Genomic DNA, 21,139 nt, shown 5'->3' on the forward strand with positions numbered 1-21,139 from the left:
AGGTCCTTTCCCGAGCCCAGCAGCAGGGGAGTGCCCTGCTGGTCTGCCCATGTGGATGCCCTGGGAGGGAGGTGCAGCTCCCAGGGCTGCTGCTGCAGATGCCACCCCAAGCCCCTCTGCACCCTGGGCTGCTGGGGAAGGAGCCTCTGCACAGCCCAGCCCAGGTGCCAAAGCAGCATTCCTGTGGCACAGGGGCAGTAGCAGCCCCAGCTGCCACCTTCCTCCGTGTGTCCCAGCTCCTGCAGGGACGGGAGCAGCCCCTGGAGAGCCATCTGAACCTGGGGAGGGGTACACTGCAGGAGAGCAGCCAGTGCTGCTGCGTCCATGCCCGGAGCACAGCCTGCCTGCCACAGCCCAGACAGTCTCCCAGCAGCAGAGGACAGGGCTCCAGCATGGCCTGGGCCTCCAGAGGGGCAAAGGGGCTCCCAAAAGCCATCTGGGAATGGGTGGCCCAAGGGACCTCCATCCCTCCCTGCAGCTTGCCATGGGCAGTGCCTGAGGACAGGGAAGCTTCAAATGGCCCAGACTCCTCCAGTCCTGCTGGAATCAGAGTGGAGGGGAGGGCTGGAGCTGGTCTCTGCTGGGACAAATCCCAGCAAGACCCAGAGAACGTCTGGCAGAGGAACATGGGGCAAGAGCAAGTGGAGCAGCACTCCTGGAGGCATGGGACATGCTCAGAGCCACCGCCTGCACCTCCCCACCCTGGGACTGGGGTGACCTTACGGAGCAGAAACTGAGTTCTGGGAAATGAGACTCCCTTTTTTAAGCTTGAGTCAAGGTGCTTTCCTTTCGGAAGGCAGCAGGAAGGTGTTGGCAGTGGAGGTGATGTCATTTCACAAACAGCCGTCAGCCTGGCAGTGGTGTCTGGCCCAGAGCCCCGCCGAGTCCCCACACCAGCCTGGCAACTCCCTGCTGGGTGCCAGAGTCATTGCAAGGGCCACAGGCAAATAAATACATGCCAAAAGCAGATCAAACAGGGGTGTGTGTGTACTCTGGCCACATTTCCCCACAGCAGATTTGTCTATCAGAAGTCAGGATGAGACACTCGATCCCTTTCTCAATTAGGAGCAAATAGCACATTTCACTCTCAGCAGAGCACAGCCCTGAAGCCAAACAGGGCTGGGGTGATGTGCCCAAGGACCTGAGGGGAGCCAGCTGAGAGCAGCTGCCCCTGGGAGCCATGCACCCCATGGCCCTTCCAGGTCACCACATCACCCTGAGACCCCGAATTTAGCAGAGACACCCCTTTGGGCAGGAGTGTCTGAAGAAAATTGAGGGCTGGATGTAGCACAGAGCCAGGGTGTTGCGGGGCCTTGCTGGGGAGGATCAGGGCAATGAGGGCTCCCCTGCACAGCGTTTCCTTCCCAGCATTGCCCCGTCTGACTCAGCTAAGGCAGCTGGAACTGTGTCCTTCCACACAGATCCTTGTGCTCCTGCCAGAGCCCAGCCAGCACAGCATCACCTGGCAGAGCTGCAGAGCTGCCCATGGGGCCAGCATGGGCAAGGGGGAACAGCCCCTCAACAAAACCTCTGGGGCTGTTTCTTTACTACAAAAAGGGACAGGAAAAGTGAAGAGCTGCTTATCCTGTGTTTGAGTTTGGAGCTGGAGGTTTTGGTCAGCTCTGGGTGCACACAGCCAGTGGCAGTGCCACATGTCCCCAAGGGACCAGGGCTGGTTGGTGCCTCTGTCCTAAGTGAGGATGAGACCCCTGTGCTCAGAACAGCCCTGTGCAGTCAGCAGGGGATTTCCAGAGCAGAGACACTCATCCCCCCCTCCCACTGAATCCAGGTGAATCCAAAGGTTGTGTGTTCTGTGGAGGTGGGAATGCAGGAGTGGTGGCACCCTCTGGGCTTCAGGAGCCACCCCAGAGGAGACTGCCATGGGAACGTTGAAGTGCAATGTACTGACATGCCATCATAGCTCAAAATGAAAGAGTTTGTGTTTATTTTGTTCTTTCAGGTAAGAGTCAACTATGTTTTTCCAAAAATAGGGTGAGACTTACAGGAAATGCACGACAGACATTTCCCTAAATGTCAGAGAGGGAAAGTACCATGAGAAAGTTAAAAATTCACTGCAGCACAGCACAAACAAAAGAACTTACGAAACACAAAGGAATAACCAATCCTGCAGTGCTGGAGAGCCATGACCTGGGAAGTGAAGAGCAGGAGGACACTATAAATCAAATGACAAAGCCAAAGAACAACTTTGTGTATTTGCAGTGCTTATTAGCATAGTAAAATCCCTGCCCACAGGCTGTGATCCCCCTTACTCACATAAGTCCCTTCCTCACAGAGCAGAAGTAGTAAAAGAAGCATGCAGGGTCTCTTTAAATGAGGCAGAGCCTGCAAAACCAATGGCTGCACTAGTTGTGGTTGGATTTGCTCATTTCTATTGCTTCAAATATGTAAAAATGGGCACCTGGCATGCTGAGGGTGTCAGCTTTGATTCACCACCCAGCACCCATCTCTGCATAGATGTGAAATAAAGCCATTATCTCGACTCAGAGTGTGAATCTGCTTCTTGCCCACGGGGTGGAAGAGCCCAGATTAGGGACAGCAGGAAGAGGGAGCAGCCAGAGGAGCCCTGCTGTCACAGCATGGTGACACTGCCAGTGCACACAGCAGCACCTCTGAAACACCTGCCACGGTGCTGGCCAGGGCCAGGGGCAGGGGCAGGGGCAGGGACAGGGGCAGGGGCAGGGGCAGGGGCAGGGGCAGGGGCAGGGACAGGGGCAGGGGCAGGGACAGGGGCAGGGCAGTGAGAGCTCCAGAACAGCGTTCCCCTCCCGGCACTGCCTCGTCTGCCTCAGCTGGGGCAGCTGGAGCTGGCTCTGCCCGTGCAGATCCTGTGGCAGCCCCAGCAGGCTCTGTGGTAGCCCCAGCAGATCCTGTGTTAGCCCCAGCAGATCCTGTGGTAGCCCCAGCAGATCCTGTGGTAGCCCCAGCAGGCTCTCACCAGGGAGCTGCAGCAGCAGGAAGCAGCTGGGCTGCAGGGCCAGGAAGAGCACATCCCTGCTCCCCTGTGGCACATTCCTGCTCCCCTGTGGCAGATCCCTGCTCCCCTCTGGCAGATCCCTGCTCCCCTCTGGCACATCCCTGCTCCCCTGTGGCACATCCCTGCTCCCCTGTGGCAGATCCCTGCTCCCCTCTGGCACATCCCTGCTCCCCTGTGGCACATCCCTGCTCCCCTCTGGCACATCCCTGCTCCCCTCTGGCACATCCCTGCTCCCCTGTGGCACATCCCTGCTCCCCTGCCCTTCTGCTCCCAGGGAAGTCCTGAGTTCTCCCCACTCCCTCACCTGCCCTCAGGGTCTGCAGGGGCCCCAGGAGCAGCACGAGGCTGGGTCCAGCCCAGGGAAGGGGTGACCACAGCCCCAGCTGGGCCACGATGGTGCCTTGGCACTGCTGAGACCCCCGGGCAGGGCAATCCTCCCCTCTGGTGTGAGCTTCCACCTCACTGCAGGGAAAGTTATATCAGGTACCTACCACTCTGTTAGATTGCTGGGCAGTGCATGCTGCAAATATCACTCTCACCTCTTCCAGACCTTGCAGAGAGCCTGTCATGGGAATGTTAAGGCTGGGAAGAGCAAAGAGAAAACAGAAAGAGGGGTGTGACAGCCCAGAGAAGCAGAGGGATAAGGGTTAAATACAGTGATGTGTCCTTCATACGATACCATTCAAATGAGGAGGAAGAGGAACTAATTGGCTGAAGAGAAGGGCAATGCCAAACTGGGCCATGAATATACACCTGCAAGACAAACAGGAGAACAGATATTCAAGAGTTCCACCTAAGGCTGGTGAGGTCTCAGAGAAAACAATGGGGGGAAGATTTTCCAGAAGTATCCACTTCCAGAGGACATAAAAGGCAAGTCCAAGCTGCACTTGCTGCACTGGAGGAGCACAGAGGGACCCCGAGGGACACCAGAGGGCATGGCCTGGTGAGCTGGGGCAGTGCTTCAGGAGTGCAGGCAGGTGAGCTGCCCTTCCCAGCCTGTGGAACAGCCTCTCTGCCCAGCTGCAGTGCCTCAGCTGAGGGCTCTGCAGCTCCCCATGCTCTCCTGTGTTCTGGGCTGGGCTCCTCTCACCCCTCCCAGACCCGGGTATGGGAGCTGGGAGATTGTTGTGATCCCATCATGGCTCTGCCAGGCTGCAGGGCAACCAGCCCCTCTTTCCTCCAGCTCCCTGTGTTTAATCCTAATGCTGCTTTTCCCAGGTAAAAATCTAATTATTCATCAGGATTTCTGAGTGGTGTGGCTTGAGACAGGGTCAGCTTTCAGAGCGGATCTCCTTGCAGCTCTCACTGACACCGTTGTTCCCAGGTGTCCAGCCACACTTCTCCCATGTTTGGGTTTTCAGGAGCCTTCCCCCCGATGCTGGCCAGGAAGAAGCCTTTCACCAGTGCCATCATCGGGGCGCTGGTGGCACTGTCCCTCATCGCCCTGGTTCTCAGCCTGGTGGGGGTTGAAGATGTGACACTGCCACCCACGGTCAAGGTGAGCCCAGAGAGGGTCCCTGAGCACCTGTGGGGCACCTTGGGCAGGTGCTCCGAGCCAGCAGCTGCCCCGTGGGGCTGGGAGGGGCAGTGGGGTCAGGACCTGCCTGGCAGTAGCAGGGTGGGTGTTCTGTCCCCACTTGGAGGTGCAGGCAGAAGAAAGTCAGAGGGGAAGGCTCCTCTGGAACTTATCCCCACGGTGCCATGCCAGGTTTGGTGATTACCCTGGGGCAGATGCTCCCTGTGCTCTGCCAGGGCAGCTCGGTGTGCCCTTTGTTCCTGCCAGCTCCCCCCAGTCCGTCCCTACCCCCAGAGCATGGCACAAACATCCTGCCGTGCCCCGGGCATGGCATCCCACCCTGCTGAGAGGGCGGGCAGGGCTTTGGCTGGGGCAAGGTTTTTTGGGGCAGGGGCAGGTGCCTGAGTGCTCCTGGAGAGGCCCTGCCGCGCTGCCCATGGCGTAGCAGGGAGCCCCAAGGTGGGGCCAGTGCGGCCACAAAAGGTGTGTGACCATGAAAGAAAATGAAACAGCATGAGGAAACAGCAGGAAATGTTTGTGTGAGTTGGCATCGCAGCACAGAGCTCAGGAGAGGGAATGAAGTCCCTTCGTCACTGCGGCGGGCTGAGGCCACCGCTCTGCTCTGCCACAGCACAGCTGATGGTTTTTGTGCCTCAGACATGGGTTTGGGGGAATCTTTTGGCCTCACTGCCCTGGCAGGGCCACAGTGGGGCCAGGGCCAGGCTGCTGCTCCCCCACCTTGACTCTGTGTTGGTTTCCCTTGCAGTATGGGATGGTGTTTGATGCGGGCTCATCCCACACCTCCCTGTTTGTGTACGAGTGGGATTCAGACAAGGAGAACGACACCGGAGTGGTCAGCCAGACCTTGGCCTGTCATGTCCAGGGTCAGTATCCCCCTGCCATGGGCTCTGTCCTGCCCTGTCCCAGTGGTGACCTGGCTGGACAGCCCTGTCCCTCGGGCTGGCACTGTGGGCACAGGGGGGCTGTGGCTGTGGCTGGGGGTCCCTAAGCCCCAGGGCCATCAGCACCGTGTGGTGCCCATGCACTGGGGGGACTGAAGCACATGAATGGTGAATCAGTTTTTGTTCCTCCATCTTGGGGTGCCCCTAGCTGCTGTCCTGGCTGGAGAAGGTGTCACCTATAGTGACTGGGGACACTGCTGAAAGCACGGGGACACGGGAGAGGAATGGATGTGTGAGTCAGGTCTCAGGGGACCCTAGAAAAGTACCTTTGTTGCTAAGAGGTGACAGCCCTCCCTGCCCTCTTGCTCCTGCAGCCCTGACCCAAGCCATTTCCATCAGCCTGTCCCATCCTGACTCTTTTTCAGGGCAAGGCATATCAAGCTATGCCAACAATCCTCCTGAAGCTGGCAATTCCCTGAGGGAGTGCTTGGCTAAAGCCTTGGAGGTTATTCCTGCTGAGAAGCAGAGGGATGTCCCAGCTTATCTTGGAGCAACAGCTGGCATGAGGTTACTGAGGTACTGCTGGGGGCAGGAGGTGGCAGCAGTGACAGAGCTGCAAACAGCCAGTGCCAGGACAGTCCCTGCACAGGGCCAGGACCTCCGCTCCCACACTGCCATGAGCAAACGACTGGGGAGGGAGGAGAGGGGGGAAAGGCAGCTTAGAGACACAGGGAGGGCTGAACTGTCCCGGGCATTTGTCTGTTAGGACATCCCAGGATGGTGCTGCATGCCCAGTTCTAAGCAAGAAATGTTTTTCACAGCTTTGTTTGCTCTTCATTATTCCTTAATAACAAGGGGGTTGGGATGCTAGCAGATGTGTCACCTACCCGGGTGGGTAGGTGCTGGTGGGGCAGAGGTAGGAGGCGACAAAGTGCTGCAGGTCCTGTCCTCACCTTTCAGCAGCCCATATTAGCTCTCCTCGAAGGGCAGCCTGCATTTCATGGCTCTTGGTTTTATGGCTGCAGATAGCTCACATTATTTCTGTGCCCTGGCAATCAGACCTGGGAAGGAGCTGGGCCATAGCCTGAAGGTTGCTCACTTCAGAGAGCAAGAACAGCCCTGAGACATCTTCCCCATTGAGAGATCTGAACCCAGCCTGGAACCTTCCTGAAAAATCCCTGGAGGTCAGCAACCAGCCCTGTCTTGGGCACAGCCAGGGGGTAATGTTCAAACGCAGGTCCTGCAGCACAACCCTCTCCAGCTCCCAGCACTCAGGCAGGGAAGGGTGACCTGGGAAGGCTCTGGGTGACTGGGATCAAGCTGCACTGCAGGGGAGGGGTTGCTGTTGCTCCTAGATTGGCAATGCCAAGCTGAGACAGCTGCATTTTACCTTGGATGAGCAGCTCAGAGAAGCCATGTGGCAGAAAACCCTTTCAGACAGACTGCTTGTTGCAAAAACTGGCAGTATGTGGAACTGGGAGAGAACCAGATTTTCTCTGTGTTTCCTCTGTTGTAGTTGGATACGTGTCCTGTCCTTTGCATCCTTCCTAGGGAACAGAACAGCTCAGCAACAGAGGAAATCCTGGCTGAGGTCGCTGAAACCATGCAGGAGTACCCTGTGGCATTCAAAGGGGCTTGGATCCTTACAGGAGAGGAAGAGGGTGCCTATGGCTGGATCACCATCAACTACCTGCTGGACTCCTTCACCAAGGTGGGACAGGGGTGAAACACCCTTTGCTATACAGCTTTTCTCATTTTCCTCAAGCTTTCTCAGTGTAGGAGGGGTCAGGGTTAGTGGCTTTTGGGAATGATCCAAGGGAAGGAGACACATCCTCTGGTTTGCCCAGTGAGTGAGGAGGGAGAGTCATGAATGAGGGTGTCTGTTGAGAGCTCAGGGCAGCCTCCACAGCAGGAGCTCAGAGGGTCTCGGGGTCTGTGAGGCCAGTGCAGCACAGCTGGGCTCTGTCCCCCTGCCTGGGAAGCGCTGGGACACTCCAGCTGGAGCTCAGAGCAAAGCTCTGGCCCAGCCCTGACACAGCTCGCTGTGGTGCTGGCAGCGTCGGGCTCCTGGGGGGCTGCTGGGCAGTCTTGGATAGAAATCCTTCCTCCTGCATCAGACCCTGCAGCCTCCCTGGGAAGGGCAAGTCCCTGGGCAGCTGCCACCAGCACTTTGGCCCGGGTGTGGTGACTCAGAACCAGGTGAGCCCACAGCACATCAGCCCCTGCTGAGCTCCACCTCTGCGTGGCTCTGATAAATATCCCAGCTGGCTGGGCAGGGAGGCTAGGGGGGCCCACATGCTGGCACGCAGATGAAAAATTAAAACTTTATCATTTTAATAAAGATTTGTAGGGAAATGGTAATTTTGTTTTTCTATTTTTAGTGCTGGGCGCACACGGGGATTTTTCTCGCTGCAGGGATCTCTCTTTAAAGAGCATGTGCACCCCTTGGGGATTTCTGATTATTTTTATTATTTTGCACTAATTTATATATATATAGACTCCTACAATAGGTTTATGTATATTTATTTCGTTGATTTCGAGTTACAATTTACAGTTGGCTCTTTGTATAGAGAACTTGCTAATTACTTTGGGTTTTTTTTTGCAGACTTCTTTTCTTAGTTTTAGAGTTTAAGGGCCCCTCTTATTTTTTTACTTTGGAGACTACATTATTTTTTCCTTGGCTGGGACACTTTTATAAGCACAGTAGAGTTAATAGACTAAACAGCATATTTATTCATGTTAGTAAGCTATTACCAGTACACCTTACTTAAATCTAGATGGATTTTTTACCTTGTTAAATAAGTGTCTCTTAATGCTTTACTATGTATATTTGATAAGGAGGTTAACACAGCTATTTGCTGTAGTATTCTTTAATTTTAAATTAGCAATACGAAGGATAATTTTAAACGTATTTTAACTAATATTAATAAAACTATAATGGGGTGACACAACTTATTAAAAATCTTATTTGTAGTTGGTGACTATCTAAAGATTATATCTTACTAGTGATTATTTGCATACTGTTTTATCTTTTGCAGACTTTTGGTTATTTCTTTAGTATTGTGATGAATAGTAACTAGGGTTTTGGGTGGTTTTTTTTGCTTTTTTTGATTTTTTTTTAATTTTTAATAGGTCCTGGTGTTTAGTTAATTGTTTTACTAATGTGAGGTCTATTTTAATAGGAGTGGGTGATAGTTTCAGAAAATCTAGATGGATTTTCTACCCTGTTAAATTTTACTCTGTTTCAATGCAGAGACCCATTGAATTTAATCCCAATATCCTGTTGTCTTCCATGGGATGAGAATTCTGCTCAGGACATTCTGTGCTAACCCACTTTCTCTCCTGGCTCTCATTGGCAGTACTCTCCCAAAGCACACACGTGGCTTCATCCAGAGGCAGCCAACATTTTTGGGGCACTGGATCTTGGAGGAGCATCCACTCAAATCACCTTTATGCCCGAAGGTTCAGTACTGAGGCAGAATGAAGCCTCTGAGTTCACCCTGTACGGGTACAGACACAACATCTACACTCACAGCTACCTCTGCTACGGGCAGGACGAGATGCTGCAGCGGCTGGCCAAGGAATTAATTGTGGTGAGAGGCTGCTGAGGCCTGGCCTGTCATGATGCCAGCCACACACCTGCTAATGCACAAAGGAAGGACAGGCAGGGCTCTTCTGAGACCCATCAGCGAGGATTGAGAGCAAGGACAGACTCCTTGGATCATGGCAGGGCAAATGTGGAGAGGAGCAGGGGTATAATGGAATCCCAGACTGGTTTGGGTTGCAAGGGACTTTAAAAATCATCTTGTTCCACCCCCTGCCATGGGCAGGGACACCTTCCACTATCCCAGGCTGCCTCGTCCAACCTGGCCTTGGACATTTCCATGGATGGGGAAAATGTCAAAAGGGGCAGTTTGGGATCTTCTGGGCTTCACATGGGGTGTGCAGAAATGCAGGACCAGGCTCTTCTCAAAGGTGCAAACTGCCAGGACAAGAGGCAAGGGGCACAAGCTGGAACATCTGAGCTTCCAACCAGACAAAGAGGACAAGTTTTCCCCAGTAGGGATGATTAGATATTGGAATAAGACCCAGAAATGCTGTAGAGTCATTGTCTCTGGAGATCCTCAGAACTGGATGGGTTGAGGCTTTGAACAGCCTGCTCTGTCTAGTTGATGCCTTAACAAGAGGGTTGTCACAGGGAACCTACAGCTCCCTTAAACCTCAGGTACTCTTCACAACCTGAGAAACATGAGCTGAAGAACTCTCTTAGGCCAATTTTTGGAAGGTCAGAGGTGAAGAGCATCTTCATGGAGTTGCACCTCACCAGCAGAGCAGCCTTGGTGATCCAGAAGGGTTTGCCCTGGTTGTATGGCCAGGAAAGTTCCACACTGTGACCCTGGATGAAGTTGGAGCTAGAACCAGAGCTAGAGCTGGTTTTAGAGGTTTGAGCTGGTTTTAGTTTTGGCCTCTCTAAAGCTAGAGAGGGTTTTACATGTCCCCAGAAATGATCCTTCTGGGCAGAGCAGAGACATGCTGGGTCCTTGAAACTAGGCCTCTGTGGGAGAGGGAATGAGATAAAGCAGAGTGAGAATTGGTGCTGGGTTCATGCTGGGACAGCCAACTAGAGCAGGACCGAAGGGCAGGAGGGCCTTTCCCTGCCGAGGAATTGGGAATGCTGGAATGCTTTGGGGAGATGCTGGCTGTGTCCACACGCAGCCAGGAGGTTCCAGAGGAGCTGCAGCTGCATTTTGCTGTCCTAGGAGTCGTCCCCCAGCAGCCGAGTCCGTCACCCCTGCTACCCAGAGGGCTACGAGGAGACCGTGCGGCTGTCCTCCTTCCGCGCCAGCCCCTGCACGGCCGGCAGCGACCCGCGCCTGCCCCTGGGCGACGGCGCTGCCACCCTGGAGGGCAGGGGCGATGCCAGCGGCTGCCGGGCAGCCCTCAGGAAGCTCTTCAACTTCTCGGCGTGCGGCCAGAGCCAGGACTGCGCCTTTGACGGCGTCTACCAGCCCCCGCTCCGGGGGAAATTCATTGTAAGAAAAATCCGTCCTCCCACCTCGGAAAGGCGTCCCCGGTGCTGGGCTGTCCCCGCTGCCCCACGGCGTTGTCACCTCCCTGCAGGGAACAGGGGCAAGAGGTTCCCCAAGCACCAGTGCCAGAGGGCACACTGGGCATTGCTGTTGGATGGTTTTCCAGCCAAATGTCCAAACGGGACCGTGCAGAGAATCATCGAACCCCAGACTGGTCTGGGTTGGAAGGGAACTTCAAGCTCATCTTGACCGCCCTGCCATGGGTAGGGACACTTCCCACTTATCCCAGGGTGCTCCAAGCTCTGTCCAACCTGGCCTTGGACACTCCCATGGATTTGTTAAAAAACAGGGTTTGTCAATAAGAATTGAGGCTTCAAGCAAGGCTCTGGCTGTGCTGGCCGTGCTGCTGTCACCAGCAGGCACCAAGCCCCAGCCCATCACTTGCTGGGACAGGCACAGGGACAACAGTGCCCCAGGACTACCTGGGGAGGGACAGAGCCCATGAAGGAAAGCCCCACCTCCTGCTTCAGGCAGCCACCGGGGGTGCCCCAGTGCAGCTCATCAGTGCTTCTGTCTGTCGCCTTTCAGGCCTTCTCTGCCTTCTACTACAACTTCAAGTTCCTGAACCTGACGGAGGGGCAGCCGCTGGCCGTGGTCAGACAGGCCATCGAGGGGCTCTGCACAAGGAGCTGGGAGGATGTACGTTCCTCAGGATGGAAGCTGTGTGGAACATTCAGAAGCAAAGGGGTCCTGGGGTGGGGGGAGGGAGTGGGGACCCCTCAGGGCAAGGCTCTCAGGTTCTGAGCTGTGTCCTACACAGCAGAGCCACCTCTGAGCTCTGGGGGGAGCTGGGACTGTCCTGTGCCCACTCCTTGCTCGTTCCTTGGGAAAAGGGCAGATAGGGCAGGCAAGGGCAGCAAGCAGCTGGGGTTGGAGGTGGGGATGGGGATGGGGATGGGGATGCCAGGGAGGATGGTGAGAGCAGAGCCAACTGCTGGCACCATGCTAGAGACAAGTCAAATCTTGGAATCATAGGATTCCAGACTAGTTTGGTTGGGTAGGCTGATCTTGTTCCACATCCCTGACATGGGCAGGGACCCCTTCCACTAGACCAGGTTGCTCTAAGCTCATCCAATCTGGCCTTGAGCATTGCCAGGAACAGAGCAGCCACAGCTCCTCTGGGCAATAAATGGGGGTGGATAAGATCAGAAATGTGCCAGCACTACCATGGGGCAGAGAGCAGGAGACCCTTGCATGAAGAAGCTGAGATGGGAGAACTGGGGCAGGAGGAACTACAATAAGCTGCAATATGTGCCTCTGTTTCCATGTGGAGTGTAAATCCTCCCCAGAGGAGTTGCCCTGCATAGAGAGGTTCAAAATCACTGCCTGGCCCAGGAGTCTCTTCCTGGAGGTTAGTGACTGTGGAGACACTGCCGCTTGTGCAGCACATTTCAGGGCTTTGTCTCTGCACAGAAATGACCTGTCAATAACTGCCCTTCATCCCCAAACACTCCCCACCCCAGCTCTCTTCCAGCTACCCCAAAGAGAATCCCAAGAGACTGCCGAAATACTGTGCCAATGCCAACTACATCCTCACACTCCTCCTCGATGCCTACAAGTTCAACGAGACCAGCTGGAACAATATCTTCTTCCAGATGAAGGTGGGCAGCGCTCCCAGCCTGTGAGGGGGAGCAGAGGTGGTCCCAGAGGAGAACCAGCCCCATGCTGGGGTGCTGAGAAGAGTCAGACCCCACATTGGGGTGGTTGGGAGGAGCCAGCCCCCGTGTAGGGTGCTGGGGAGAACCAGCCCCATGTGGGTGCTGGGGAGCAGCGGTGCAGAGCCCTGCTGCCCCATCCAGCTGTGGGCACAGCTGCTGCACGCCATGAGGGCAGAGCAGCGGCGGGCGGGCGGCCGGGGGCAGCAGTGGCTCTCCTGCAGGGCTGACCCCGTCCCCTCTCTCGGGCAGGCCGGGGGTGCTGAGCTGGGCTGGACGCTGGGGTACGTGCTGAACCTCACCAACGTGGTCCCGGCCGAGGCGCCGGCCAGGCTGAAGGGCCACAGGGCTCCTCTGTGGGCTGCAGCCATCACCTTCATCATCCTCACTCTCATCCTGGGGCTCGCTGCCCTGCTCCTGCAGCTGTGGGTGTAGCAGCCTGGCTGCTCGGGAGCCCAGCGGGACAGACTGGGCCTGTGCTGCTGAGCACAGTCACCTCCACAGCTCCAAAAGCTGGGGTCTGCTTTTCCATGGGCCTGGCCCCCAGTGTGCAGACAGGCACTCGCTGAAGTTTCCAGAGGAGCTCCACTCCCATGGAGACACAACGGGATCAGCCTGCAGGAGCCTCGGACAAGCCTGTGTGCCTCCTGTCACTGCTCTGCGTGTTACAGACATGGCTCCATCCCACCAGCTGGCCCTGGGGTGTGCAGGGCCAGCCTGGCCGTGGGACAGTGCCCCAGTGCCAGCCTGGCAGGGCACAGTGCAGGCAGCTGGGGACAGGGTGCTCCATGGAATGCCAGCTCTGAGCACAGTCACTGAGAGCCAGGCGGGTCCCTGCCAGGTCTGCCAGTCTGAGGGATGCTCTGTGGGACCCCAGCAGGGTCTGTGGCTGGGGCTTATGTGCAGATGGTCTTGGAGAAAGAACACCCCCAGTCAGAAGTGTGGTCCCTGCCCCTCCAGAGAGTCCATCTCATCATCTCATCACCGTGTCACGTCACGTCACCTGATCATCACATCTCACCACTCATCTCATCCTCTTCCTTTCCACCTGAATAAAGGGATTGGTGTTCCTCAGTGCCTTCCTGGAGACAGCACTGTCCCACCAGCAGAAGGCCTGGAGCCCATGGGTGTCAGGATGAGGCTCCAGCAGGCTGTGAGGCCTGCCCTGCATGTGGCTGAGCTGGGTCCTGCCCACAGCCTTTGCCTTTGGTTCTGCTCATTTTTACCTGCTCTGTGGATGATTCTTGTTGTTGTCTGTGTTCCCACAGTGAGGAACAGACCTTTGGTGTCCCTGTGGAATGCTGGGCACCTCACAGTTCTTCCCATCCAAATAAACATTATAAAAGGCAGCACATGGGGAAATGCCTGCTACTTTGCTCCCAAATCATTGTGATTTTATTACTTCTGTCTCCCAGGTAAGGGCTGGTGATGGTGGAGACTTGGGGGAGGCAATGAATCTATGGGAGGTGTCACTGCAGACACTGAGGTGTCTGCTGGACCTTGCAGTGGAGCCAACAGGGCACAAGAACAGGCCTTTTCCTTCTCTGAGGAGGTGTCTCAACTCACCCATCACTTGGCTGCCAGTGAGACTCCCCAAAAATGTATGGGGGACCCTGTGAGTTGCCTCTGCCATGTCCCAGCAGTGTGCCCAAGTCACCCTGTCTTGGCAAGGGAAGATGAGCAGTCTGCCAGGCATGGGGCAGACAGGTGGAGTACCAGTGGACTGGAGAGAAACCTCATGCAGGAGAGGAGGGAGCTGTGCCACCCCCCGCTCAAAGGGCTTCCCAGTCCTGGGCAGAGCCCTGTCAACCAGGCCAGAGTCCCAAACATTCCCAAAACCACGGCCCCTGGTGCTGGCACTGGCCATGGGAGATGCAGACCCTGGCCCTGGGATGGGGCAGGATGTGTGTGTCCCACCCGTGTCCCACCCAGGGCTTCTGCTGTGGGCTGTAACCAGCCCTGTGACAGTTCCACTGCTGCCAGACCCCCCAGGCCCCTTCTCCAGCCACCCCACAGCATGGTGGTCCCCAGGCTCCAGCGCTGAGCCCCTGCCCTGCGTGGCCAAGCCATCCCTCCTGGAGCATCTCCAACCAGCAGCACAGGGAAAGGAGAACAGAGAGCACACAGCTATGAGGAGGGTGTTTTACAGCTGTGCCAGTTCCAGCTCGCCAGGTCAGGACTCAGGGACCCTCAGGACACGTTCATGGCCTCTGGGCACACAGGGGTGATTCTTGGGACCCAGCTCCTTGCAGAGTGTCGCAGGAGGACTCGGGCCTGGCAGCCTCTGGAGGCAGTGCTGCTACAGCTGCTCATAGCCTGAGGAGTTTCTCTGGCAGCACGTGGCTGTGAGCAGGCAGAAGCTGAGGATGAGCATGATGGCCAGCAGAACTGTGGCTGCTATCCAGATGCTTCTCGGGAGCTCTGTGACTGCTGTGGGAGGGTCCGAGGGGATCATGTTGGTGAGATTGAGCATGTAACCCAGAGTCCAGCCCACATCTGTGTTAGCAACCTGTGCAGACAGACAGGGAAGAGGGATGGGAAAGGCTGCAAAGTGCCAGGCAAACTAGGGAAGAGCCTGCACCCCCAGGTCCTGCTCCACAACCACCATTTCTGCGCCCACTTTGGGCTGCAAAGGCCATAAACTGGGAGAGAGCACGAAGTGCCAGGCCAGATGTGCCAGCAGCTGCATGAGTGTAGCTCAAGAGCTGCCCTGGGTATGGGCAGTGGGGCTGTGCTGCCCTGCTATTCCCCGTCCCCAGCAGCAGCAGGGTGGGCACAAGGCACTTCCTGGCACAAAGTGTGGAAGCTGGGTGCTGCTGGACACTCTCCTACCTGCCGGACGAAGTGGATGTTAGGCCATGTTGTGCTGTTGAATTTGTAGCCTTGCAGGAGGAGGATGAGGGTGTAGGAGCTGGCTGAGCAGGCGTCACGGATCTGGGTCCTGCTCGCTGTGGGGAACAACTCCTGCACCTGCAGAGGTGGGAGAACAGGGGGAGGCTGGACACAGAGCGGCGCTGGATGTGCCCACACTGGGGAACAGCCCCTCAGTGCAGCTGGGAGCAAAGACCAGCAGAGCAAAGAGACCCGGGGGGCTGCAGGCTGCTCTCCCATCTCTCTCCAGGTGCAGAGACTTTTGTGCTCACCCTGGCTCTCTACAGCTGACCACAGCAGAGGATGGGCAGTGGATGAGCCTTCAGGCTGCCCAGTGAAACACAGGTGAAACACAATCCTGGGCAGAATCTCACCTGTTCCCAGCTGCTGTTGCATATCTTCCTGATGGTGGCATTGACCAAGCTCAGGGACTGCCCTCCTGTCAGGTTCAGAAAGTGAAGGCTGTGATAAAACCCTGAGAAGGCCTGTGGGTGTCAAGACCAAAGGTGACAGGTCAGTGAAGCACTCAGGCCACTGATGGCCCCACTGCTATGCAGGGGCCCCTGTAAGGGGACAATCACCGCAAGATGCTGGCAATGACCCTGTGGGAGGGAGCTCGGGAATGCTGCCCACACAGACAGGGAATGGTACTGGGAGAGCCGAGGTCTGGGGCTGCCTGGCAGCAAGGTCAGCACCCCGTGTCTCCATGTGTCAGGCACAACCCAGCTCCCAGGGCTGGCACTACTCAGACACTTGCAGAGCAGTTTTCCAGGGACTATGCCCCAAAATCCCATTGGCCCTCCCCAGGCGCGGGGCCGGAGGCTGCTTACGAAGAAGTGTCCCTGCACGGGGGGCTGATAGACCCCATTGAACCCGCACGGCCCCGGCGCTCTGCAGCTGAAGTTGAAGAGTCTCTGGACGACCATGTGACACGTGGTTGGGTCCCCTGTCCCCGTCACCCTGAGGACAACGTCAGGCCTGACTGAGCTTGGCGCACGCACGCAGGGGCTGTTGTAGAGCTCTGCCACGGTGATGGTCTCCAGGTACCCTTTGGGGTAGCAGGGGTGGGAGATCTGGGCACGCAAGGTGTCCTGGAGAGAGATGGAGCCAATCATGGGGCTGCCATGCCACTGAGACCCTTCCCACAGCCCATCCCAAAAAGCAGCACCTACACCCCAGGAGCGCTGGATGCACCCCACCTGTGAGCTCCCCGAGAATCCCTGGCTCCCACAGCACTGGGCTCTGGCTCTGTCCCCAGGCTGTTGTGCAGGGCCTGTGCTGGGGAACCTCTCTCTGGGCAGAAATGGAGCAAGGCCAAGAGAATGGTGACAGCAGAAAAACTACACATACAGCTGGGCTTGGGAAATTACAAAAAATGCCACTGCATGTCAGGGTGTGGGGAGAAGGGAGCCCTGCCTGGCAACCACCACCACCTTTCACCCAAAAGAGGCAATTTATTGCTTCCCTCGATAAAATCCAAGGCTCTGCCAATTCCCAGCTCTGTGCCCACGGGCACATGCAACACTGCAGGGGGAGATGTGCCATGGCACTGGGAGATGGCTGAGGAGCCCCCGTGCCCCGTGGCACCTGGTGCAGAGCTGCCAGCAGCATCTTCAGGGCCTGGCTCTGCCCGTAGCACAGGTAGCTGTGGCTGTACAGGGAGTAGTTGGTGCCGTACAGCCGGAAGAACACGGACGTGTTCCTGTCCTCCACGGGCACCTCGGGCTGGAAGGTGATCTGCGTCGAGGCACCGCCAAGGTCCAGAGCTCCCACAACCTTGGCGTCCTGGGGATGTTCCCATTTATCTGGAAACGAGCACTGGCCCAACACACAGCAAGGGTTAGGATGAACTGCAGGCACTCACACTCACACTCCCTTCCCTCCAGGAGTTTGGGGCTCAGAAGCCCCAGAGGCACCTTCCACATCGCACCGGCTCCCTGTTTTACCCCTGCCTGCCCACATCCTCCTCACAGACACTTCCACGGAGCACTGAGGTGCGGCCTCTTGGCTGCTGCACATCTGCTGGCATCCAGACACTTTGATCAGGGAAAAAGGAACTCTCTGTCCCAGAGCCTGCTCCCTCTGGCCTGTCCCTGGGATCCCAAAATCCACCTGCGTGTCAGCACACGAGAGCACAGGGCCAGGCTGAGCTGCACGCAAAGACCCTGTTAATCACATTAAGGGGGTGGAATCTGCAGCCCACCACCACAGGGGACATTTGGATGGGTGACCAGTGCCCCAGAGCTCCATTCTTCCCTCCTCTGCAAATAAGGAAAGCCAGCTGTAGCTCAGTCAGGGACCTTCTGCCCACTGCCCCTCCCCTACCCTCTCCCCAGCTGCACCTTGACCAGTGTCTCCAGCAGGTAGTTGACAGTGATCCAGCCAAAGGAGCCCTCCTCGCTCCCCGTCAGGATCCGAGCTCCGCGGAAATCCACAGGGTACTCCCCAATGGCCTTGGACACCTCGGCCAAGACCTGCTCGGCCTTGGTGCCGTTCTCCTCCCTGCCAGCAAAAGCACAAACACCTCAGGTGCTGCAGGCCTGGCTGGCAGCTCTGGCAGCGGGGCTGGCACTGAGAGGCTGCTGCGCCCTGCCCAGGAGCTGCTCCGAGACATCTCTCCAGCACCTCCCTGCCTGCAGGTGGCTCCTGCAAACCCCAAATCCCTCACCCGGGGCCTTGGGAATCTCCCTAAAACCGCTGCCTGCAGGCTCTGCTGGAGCCCTGGGAAAGTTCGTGCCACTCTGGCAAAGGGGGCTCATCCCCTCTGGGGCTGCTGCCGGGCTGGCTCTGCAGAGGGCCGGGCGCGTCCCCCGGGCACGGCCAGCGGCTCTCCCGGCACCCCGCGGCACCGTGGCCAGGGCTGCTCTGCCCATCCCCACGGCCTGGCCGGGCAGCACCCCTGTGGCCCGGCCCGTGTGCCTCGGTGCCAGCCCCGGCTCCGGCGCGGCGCAGGAGCGCCGGGGAGGGCGGCAGGCGCCGGCCTGGCCGTGCCGGTACCTCAGCAGCCGCATGCCGGCCGTGGCCCCCAGGTACGTGGGGGTCTCCCGCTGCTGCTCAGCCGGGACGATCTTCATGGCCCTGTCCAGGCAAGGCTTCAGGCTGGCGCCAGCCCCCGCGGGCTCGTCGGCGTAGCTGGAGATGCCAGGTCCTGCCACAGGGAACCGGTGATGGAGAGAGCCCAGCGCCACCCCGGAGGGACGGCACAGCGGGGGACATGTTCACCCATTCCCCCGAGAGCTCTCCTGGCCTGCTCTGACACACCCAGGTGTCCCAGCCATAGCCCCAGCCCTGCTCGCTTTGGAGCTGCAGATACCAAAATGCCAACTGCTGCCCCAGGAGCTGTCAGGCACCACCTCGGTGCAGACACCGCATTGCTAAGGGACTTGTGCAGAGCTTTGGGGAGGCCCTGTGGGCACACAAAGCCGCACATAATGAAACAAGGTGTGGGCAGATGTGTTAAGAAGAGCCAAGGAAGCCGAGGCAGGGGAGAAGGAGCACAGGGCACATCCGGCTTCCCAGGCTGTGAGGTGATGCCTGTCTGGATAGGACTGGCTGCAGGACCTGAGCTAAGTGAGGGCCCAATTCCTCCCCCACCTCTGCACCTCTCAATGGCTGTAGGGCTCCCTCAGGTGCAGACGATCCCCTGACCCTTTCCTGTGATTCCTGACAGAGCAATCTCCCTTCAGCCCAGAGCAGGCTGAAAGACTCGGCTCAGTGACGGTGCTGTGAGAGTTTGGGACAGCGATCCAGGAGGCCGGGAGAGAGGAAGGGCAGATCCCAGCACTCACCAGCCACAGAGCAGGCCTCCACCTGGGACACAATGCCGGTGTCGTTCTCCTTGTCCGCGGGCCACCAGTAGATGTAGAGGGACGTGTGTGTGGAGCCAGCGTCAAACACCAGACCGTACTGGGGAGGAGAGGGGACACGGGGCTCGGGGCTGCACCAAGTGCCATGGGGGTTTCTGAGAGCTTCTACTCTTGCTTCCCATGTACGACTGTGAGCAGCAGAGGTCTGCACATCACCGTCCCTTCAGCAGCCCTGCTCCACCTCTAACTGCCCCGGGTTTGCCACTCCAGTGAGTCACACGAAGGACACGCAGGTCAGTGGGGTGATCGCAGAGCAGGGAGGCATCCGAGCATGGCCCAAAGGGCTCAAGCTGCTCCCAGGTCTTTGCCAAATCTCACAAAACCTGACGTTTTTTATCAGACCAGCAGCAGAAAGCAGAAGGGAAGAGGGGCCTGAACCCAGCAGGTGACCTGGATATCTGAAAACAGGTAGGAGAGTGACTGTGGTGGCAGATGGATCAACTGTGGAGAGAAGGGTGCACTTCTCTCTTCCATCCTTACCAAGCAACCAGAACCGTGGTTTGGGGGAGGTTGATCTGCCCAGTGCCACCTTGATGAGGCTAAGTCCTGTAAAGCTGACCTGGTTATGGGGAAACTCGCAAGCTGGGAGGAAGGTGGGTCTGATGGAAGAAGTCCAGGTAGAAAGGGGTTGATGGCATTCCCAGGCTCCCCCAGTTCTCACTGGACACCTACTTTGATCCTGGTAGGAAGGACAGCATCCTTTGCCGGGATCAGGACCAGGACGAAGACAACCACCGTCAGCAGTCCCAGCACGGCCGCCGAGCCCCAGCCCACCGGCCTGAGCAGGCGCGGCGCCATCGATGGGCGCTGGGGAGGTCTGCAGGAAGGGATGGATTGGGGAGGGGTCACTGCGGAGGGATGGTCTTTGGGAGGTCTGGGGCAGGCGCGGTCTCTAGGAGGAGGGTCTGCAGAGAGGGACTGTGGCCAGGGGCGGCTTTTGGGAGGAGGGTGTGTGGGGAGGGAGGGTCTTTAGGAGGAGGGTTTGGGGGGAGGGATGGTCTTTGGGAGGATCTATGGAACGGGGCATCTTTGGGAGGGTCTGTGTGAAGGGATGGTTTTGGGAGGGTCTGCGAGGAGGAGGGGACTTTGCCAGAGGAGCCCCGAGCGGCCGTCCTCTGCCCCGAGCCTCCAGCCCCTCCGGAGGTCCACTTCTCCCTGCAGCTTACCCCCACCCCCTAAGTGACCCCTGGGACACGAGCTGGGCGGGTGGGGAGACTGTGAACTTGTCTGGCCCCGAGCCGCCAGGGGTGAAGCTCCCGCCTGCCGCGGTCCGGCCGTCCCGTACCTGTGCCCGGAGCCCTCTCCGTCCCTCCGTGGGGCGGCGATGGGGCACAGCCCGTTCCTCGCCGGCTCCGGGCCCAGCCCGCCCCGGCAGAGCAGAGTGAAGCGAAAGCGAAGCTGAGCCGCTCTCGGACGTCCGGGGCCGGCCCCGGCCGGGGCGGGCTCTGGGCGCTGCCGCGGGCGGAGGGAGCGGGGAGCTCGGGGCTGCCGCTGCCCGCGCCGGACAGCCGGCCCCGGCCTGCCTGGCTCCTGCCTTCCCCTCCCTGGCTGTACCCTGCCTGTCCTCCTGCTTGTACCTTCCTTGTACCCTGCCTGCTCCCTGCCTTTCACTGGCTGTGCCTCTCCCTGCGCCCCTGCCCTATCTGCCGGTACGTCTGCCTGCATCTCTGCCCGTACCCTGCCCGCTCCCTGCCCGCACTGTCCCAAAGCCACGGCACTCTGGCCATGGACAGCTGCTGGCCACGGGGTCAGACGGGACCCTGGCAATGGGGCCCCTTGGCAATGGCTCTAACCGTGGGGACAGTTCGGTACCTGCCTGTGGGGATGGATCCCACGTGGATGGCTGTGGGGACAGTTCTTCACCAGCCAGGTCTTTCCTGTTTCTGTCCCGAGCCCCGCTGCCAGCCTGGCTCGGTCTGCAGCAGGACAGTGGGGGTCCTGCAGAGCCGGGTGACGGCAGGGTGGCAGCAGGGTGACCGGACAGGCTCAGCCCCTCACGGCGTTTGTGCCGCAGGTCTGGCAGGGGTGTCTGAGGCTCCCGGAGCTCAGCAGCGCCAGGCGCTCGCAGGCTCCGGGGGCAGGGGCTGCCTGGGATCTCCCCCGCTTATCCCGGCGGGCAGCGCAGCGCCCCCGCTCCCGGGCTGAGCGCGCCAGGCTGTCCCGCTCCTCCAGCAGCGAAGTGGTTAATCCCGGATGCTCTTTCGACCCCGGCTGTCCAGCCCCAGCCCCGCTGCCTCCCGGACA

The 21,139-nt window shown here is 58.2% G+C and overlaps 2 protein-coding genes and 1 long non-coding RNA gene across 3 annotated transcripts; 1 reads left to right on the forward strand and 2 right to left on the reverse strand.

The window, feature by feature from the left end:
* Positions 1–1,863: 1,863 nt before the first annotated feature.
* Positions 1,864–3,704, reverse strand: LOC144247413 (uncharacterized). Its single transcript, XR_013341121.1, has 3 exons — positions 3,675–3,704; positions 3,487–3,577; positions 1,864–2,148 (listed from the first exon to the last, which is right to left on the reverse strand). It is a non-coding gene; the product is annotated as an uncharacterized LOC144247413 (long non-coding RNA).
* Positions 3,705–4,370: 666 nt separating this feature from the next.
* On the forward strand, positions 4,371–12,593 carry LOC110472232 (ectonucleoside triphosphate diphosphohydrolase 8). The gene is made up of 9 exons (XM_077787943.1): positions 4,371–4,493; positions 5,278–5,395; positions 5,839–5,989; positions 6,965–7,124; positions 8,773–9,006; positions 10,174–10,446; positions 11,032–11,142; positions 11,967–12,104; positions 12,411–12,593. The coding sequence occupies exons 1-9, from the start codon at positions 4,371–4,373 to the stop codon at positions 12,591–12,593; spliced, it is 1,491 nt and encodes a 496-aa protein (XP_077644069.1).
* Positions 12,594–14,286: 1,693 nt separating this feature from the next.
* On the reverse strand, positions 14,287–20,374 carry LOC110472231 (ectonucleoside triphosphate diphosphohydrolase 8). Its single transcript, XM_077787871.1, has 10 exons — positions 20,181–20,374; positions 19,568–19,712; positions 18,818–18,935; positions 18,027–18,177; positions 17,372–17,531; positions 16,617–16,847; positions 15,860–16,120; positions 15,404–15,514; positions 14,991–15,128; positions 14,287–14,667 (listed from the first exon to the last, which is right to left on the reverse strand). Exons 2-10 carry the CDS (start codon positions 19,691–19,693, stop codon positions 14,458–14,460), a joined length of 1,506 nt encoding a protein of 501 aa, XP_077643997.1. The 5' UTR covers positions 19,694–19,712; positions 20,181–20,374; the 3' UTR covers positions 14,287–14,457.
* Positions 20,375–21,139: the final 765 nt, after the last annotated feature.

The sequence above is a fragment of the Lonchura striata genome, chromosome 22 (genome assembly GCF_046129695.1).
Source record: "Lonchura striata isolate bLonStr1 chromosome 22, bLonStr1.mat, whole genome shotgun sequence".
NCBI lineage: Eukaryota > Metazoa > Chordata > Aves > Passeriformes > Estrildidae > Lonchura > Lonchura striata.

Excerpts from the sequence above, each read along its gene's own strand:
- LOC110472232 (XM_077787943.1), top strand. The coding sequence starts at position 4,371 with ATGCTGGCCAGGAAGAAGCCTTTCACCAGTGCCATCATCGGGGCGCTG. Across the intron at positions 4,494-5,277 it reads CACTGCCACCCACGGTCAAG|TATGGGATGGTGTTTGATGC; the intron begins GTGAGCCCAGAG and ends TTTCCCTTGCAG. Across the intron at positions 10,447-11,031 it reads CGCTCCGGGGGAAATTCATT|GCCTTCTCTGCCTTCTACTA; the intron begins GTAAGAAAAATC and ends GTCGCCTTTCAG.
- LOC110472231 (XM_077787871.1), bottom strand. The coding sequence starts at position 19,693 with ATGGCGCCGCGCCTGCTCAGGCCGGTGGGCTGGGGCTCGGCGGCCGTG. Across the intron at positions 18,936-19,567 it reads TCCTTCCTACCAGGATCAAA|TACGGTCTGGTGTTTGACGC; the intron begins GTAGGTGTCCAG and ends TCTCCTCCCCAG. Across the intron at positions 15,129-15,403 it reads GCAACAGCAGCTGGGAACAG|GTGCAGGAGTTGTTCCCCAC; the intron begins GTGAGATTCTGC and ends CCACCTCTGCAG.